This window comes from Poecilia formosa, unplaced genomic scaffold (genome assembly GCF_000485575.1).
Source record: "Poecilia formosa unplaced genomic scaffold, Poecilia_formosa-5.1.2 Scaffold1364, whole genome shotgun sequence".
Taxonomy (NCBI): Eukaryota; Metazoa; Chordata; class Actinopteri; order Cyprinodontiformes; family Poeciliidae; genus Poecilia; species Poecilia formosa.
Genome location: NW_006801303.1, coordinates 1 through 1,607, shown reverse-complemented (window position 1 = coordinate 1,607; position 1,607 = coordinate 1). Strand labels below are relative to the sequence as shown.

The 1,607-nt window shown below is 51.4% G+C and overlaps 1 protein-coding gene across 1 annotated transcript in view; it reads left to right on the top strand.

Moving 5' to 3' along the window:
* LOC103132824 (membrane-associated guanylate kinase, WW and PDZ domain-containing protein 3-like) overlaps positions 1 to 1,288 on the top strand; it is an 8,594-nt gene extending 7,306 nt beyond the window's left edge. The window contains exons 2-5 of the mRNA XM_016667602.1: positions 173 to 224; positions 298 to 541; positions 716 to 832; positions 1,086 to 1,288. Coding sequence (XP_016523088.1) covers positions 183 to 224; positions 298 to 541; positions 716 to 832; positions 1,086 to 1,273 — 591 coding nt within the window. The 5' untranslated portion in view covers positions 173 to 182 and the 3' untranslated portion in view covers positions 1,274 to 1,288. The remainder of the gene's footprint in view (positions 1 to 172; positions 225 to 297; positions 542 to 715; positions 833 to 1,085) is intronic.
* The last annotated feature ends 319 nt before the right edge of the window (positions 1,289 to 1,607 follow it).

Genomic DNA, 1,607 nt, shown 5'->3' with positions numbered 1-1,607 from the left:
CTGATCTGAACAGTTCTCTGATCTGAACAGTTCTCTGATCTGAACAGTTCTCTGATCTGAACAGTTCTCTGATCTGAACAGTTCTCTTTCAGATCGTTGGTTCCAGCCTGACTGCGATGCTGAAGGTCTGTACTGAGCATGCTCAGTAACCAGCTGTTCCCTCTGTCTGCAGCTCAGCAGCCATGTCTAAAGCCACGGTGAAGAAGCTCCACTGGCGCTCCAAGGTACGGCCTGACCTTTGACCCCGGGCTCAGCGTCTGGACTGCCTGTCCCTGAGCTCCGGTTTCCTGTGTGCAGGTCCAGGAGAGCTTCGTTCCGCTGGGCGCCGGCGCCGGCTCCGGAGAGCTGGGTCTGGCCATCGGAGGCGGAGCTGATTATGGGGAGTTTCCCTTTGTCACTGCCGCCCCGGGGGGCGGGGCCACGGTGGGTGACATCATCCTGGAGATCGGGGGGACGCCGGTGTTGGGGATGACGCTGGGCGATGTCCGAGGAGTCCTGAACTCTTGTCCTCATCCAATCAGAATCAAGACTGTGTTCCCAGGTGAGATGATGACGTTCTGGTTCAGCCCAGTTAAACCAGTTAAACCAGTTAAAGCATGCACAGTGTTTACCAGCTCCAAACAAAAGAACTCTGTCTATAACGTTCCTGAGCAGGAATAACTGTAAGGATACATGTGTGACATCACTGTGACATCACTTCCTGTCTGGTTGTCAGGTTCCTCTCTGTGTAAAGACCTCAGGTTGTACCTCAGCAAGTGTTTCACTCCAGGCTCCATGGACAGTCAGCTGCAGCAGCTGATCAGGGAGAACCTGTACCTGCGCGCTGTGCCGTGTAAGACGAACCTGGACACACACCTGGACACACACTAAACACACACCTGGATGCTCCCTGTTAAATTCTGTACTGATGTAACTCAGATTTAATCTGAGGTCATAGAATGTGAAGCAGCTCAGATTATAAAGATTTCATGAAAATCAGACAGAGTGAGACCTCTTTCAGATTATAGTTCTTTACACTGAGTGAACATCTGTAAGTGAGTCTGATCACCATGACAACTCATGACCTCCCAGCATCCTGTGGGCAGGTACGACCCGGCAGCCGCGGGACGGCGAGATCTCAGGTGTGGACTACAACTTTGTGTCCATCGAGGAGTTCTTCTCTCTGGAGGAGTCCGGAGCGCTGCTGGAGAGCGGCAAGTTCAAAGGTACGGAAACCAACCACAGGGGAGGGAAACTGGTGTACCGGCCCTTTAAGAAGGCAGGTAGCATGTAGCACTGCTGCAGCTGGATTTCTTTCTTTCTGCGAAACAAAACAATAAAAGGATTTAGTCTCTAATCCTGGAAACCTGCAGAACAGAAACCTAGAGCCCAACACACACACACACACACACACACACACACACACACACACACACACACACACAAAGGTACATTAGAATCTCCACCGCTGCATATTAATCTGGCAGGATTAAAAACTGAAATAGAAACAGCTGCTTCTCTTCCAGCTGCAGTTTGAGGAAACTGTGATATCCTACAGGGGGCGCTGTCAGCATCCCAGTGTTCCCAACCCTCAGGACTAGAAGGATGACCTTTTGCCCTGACAGGTC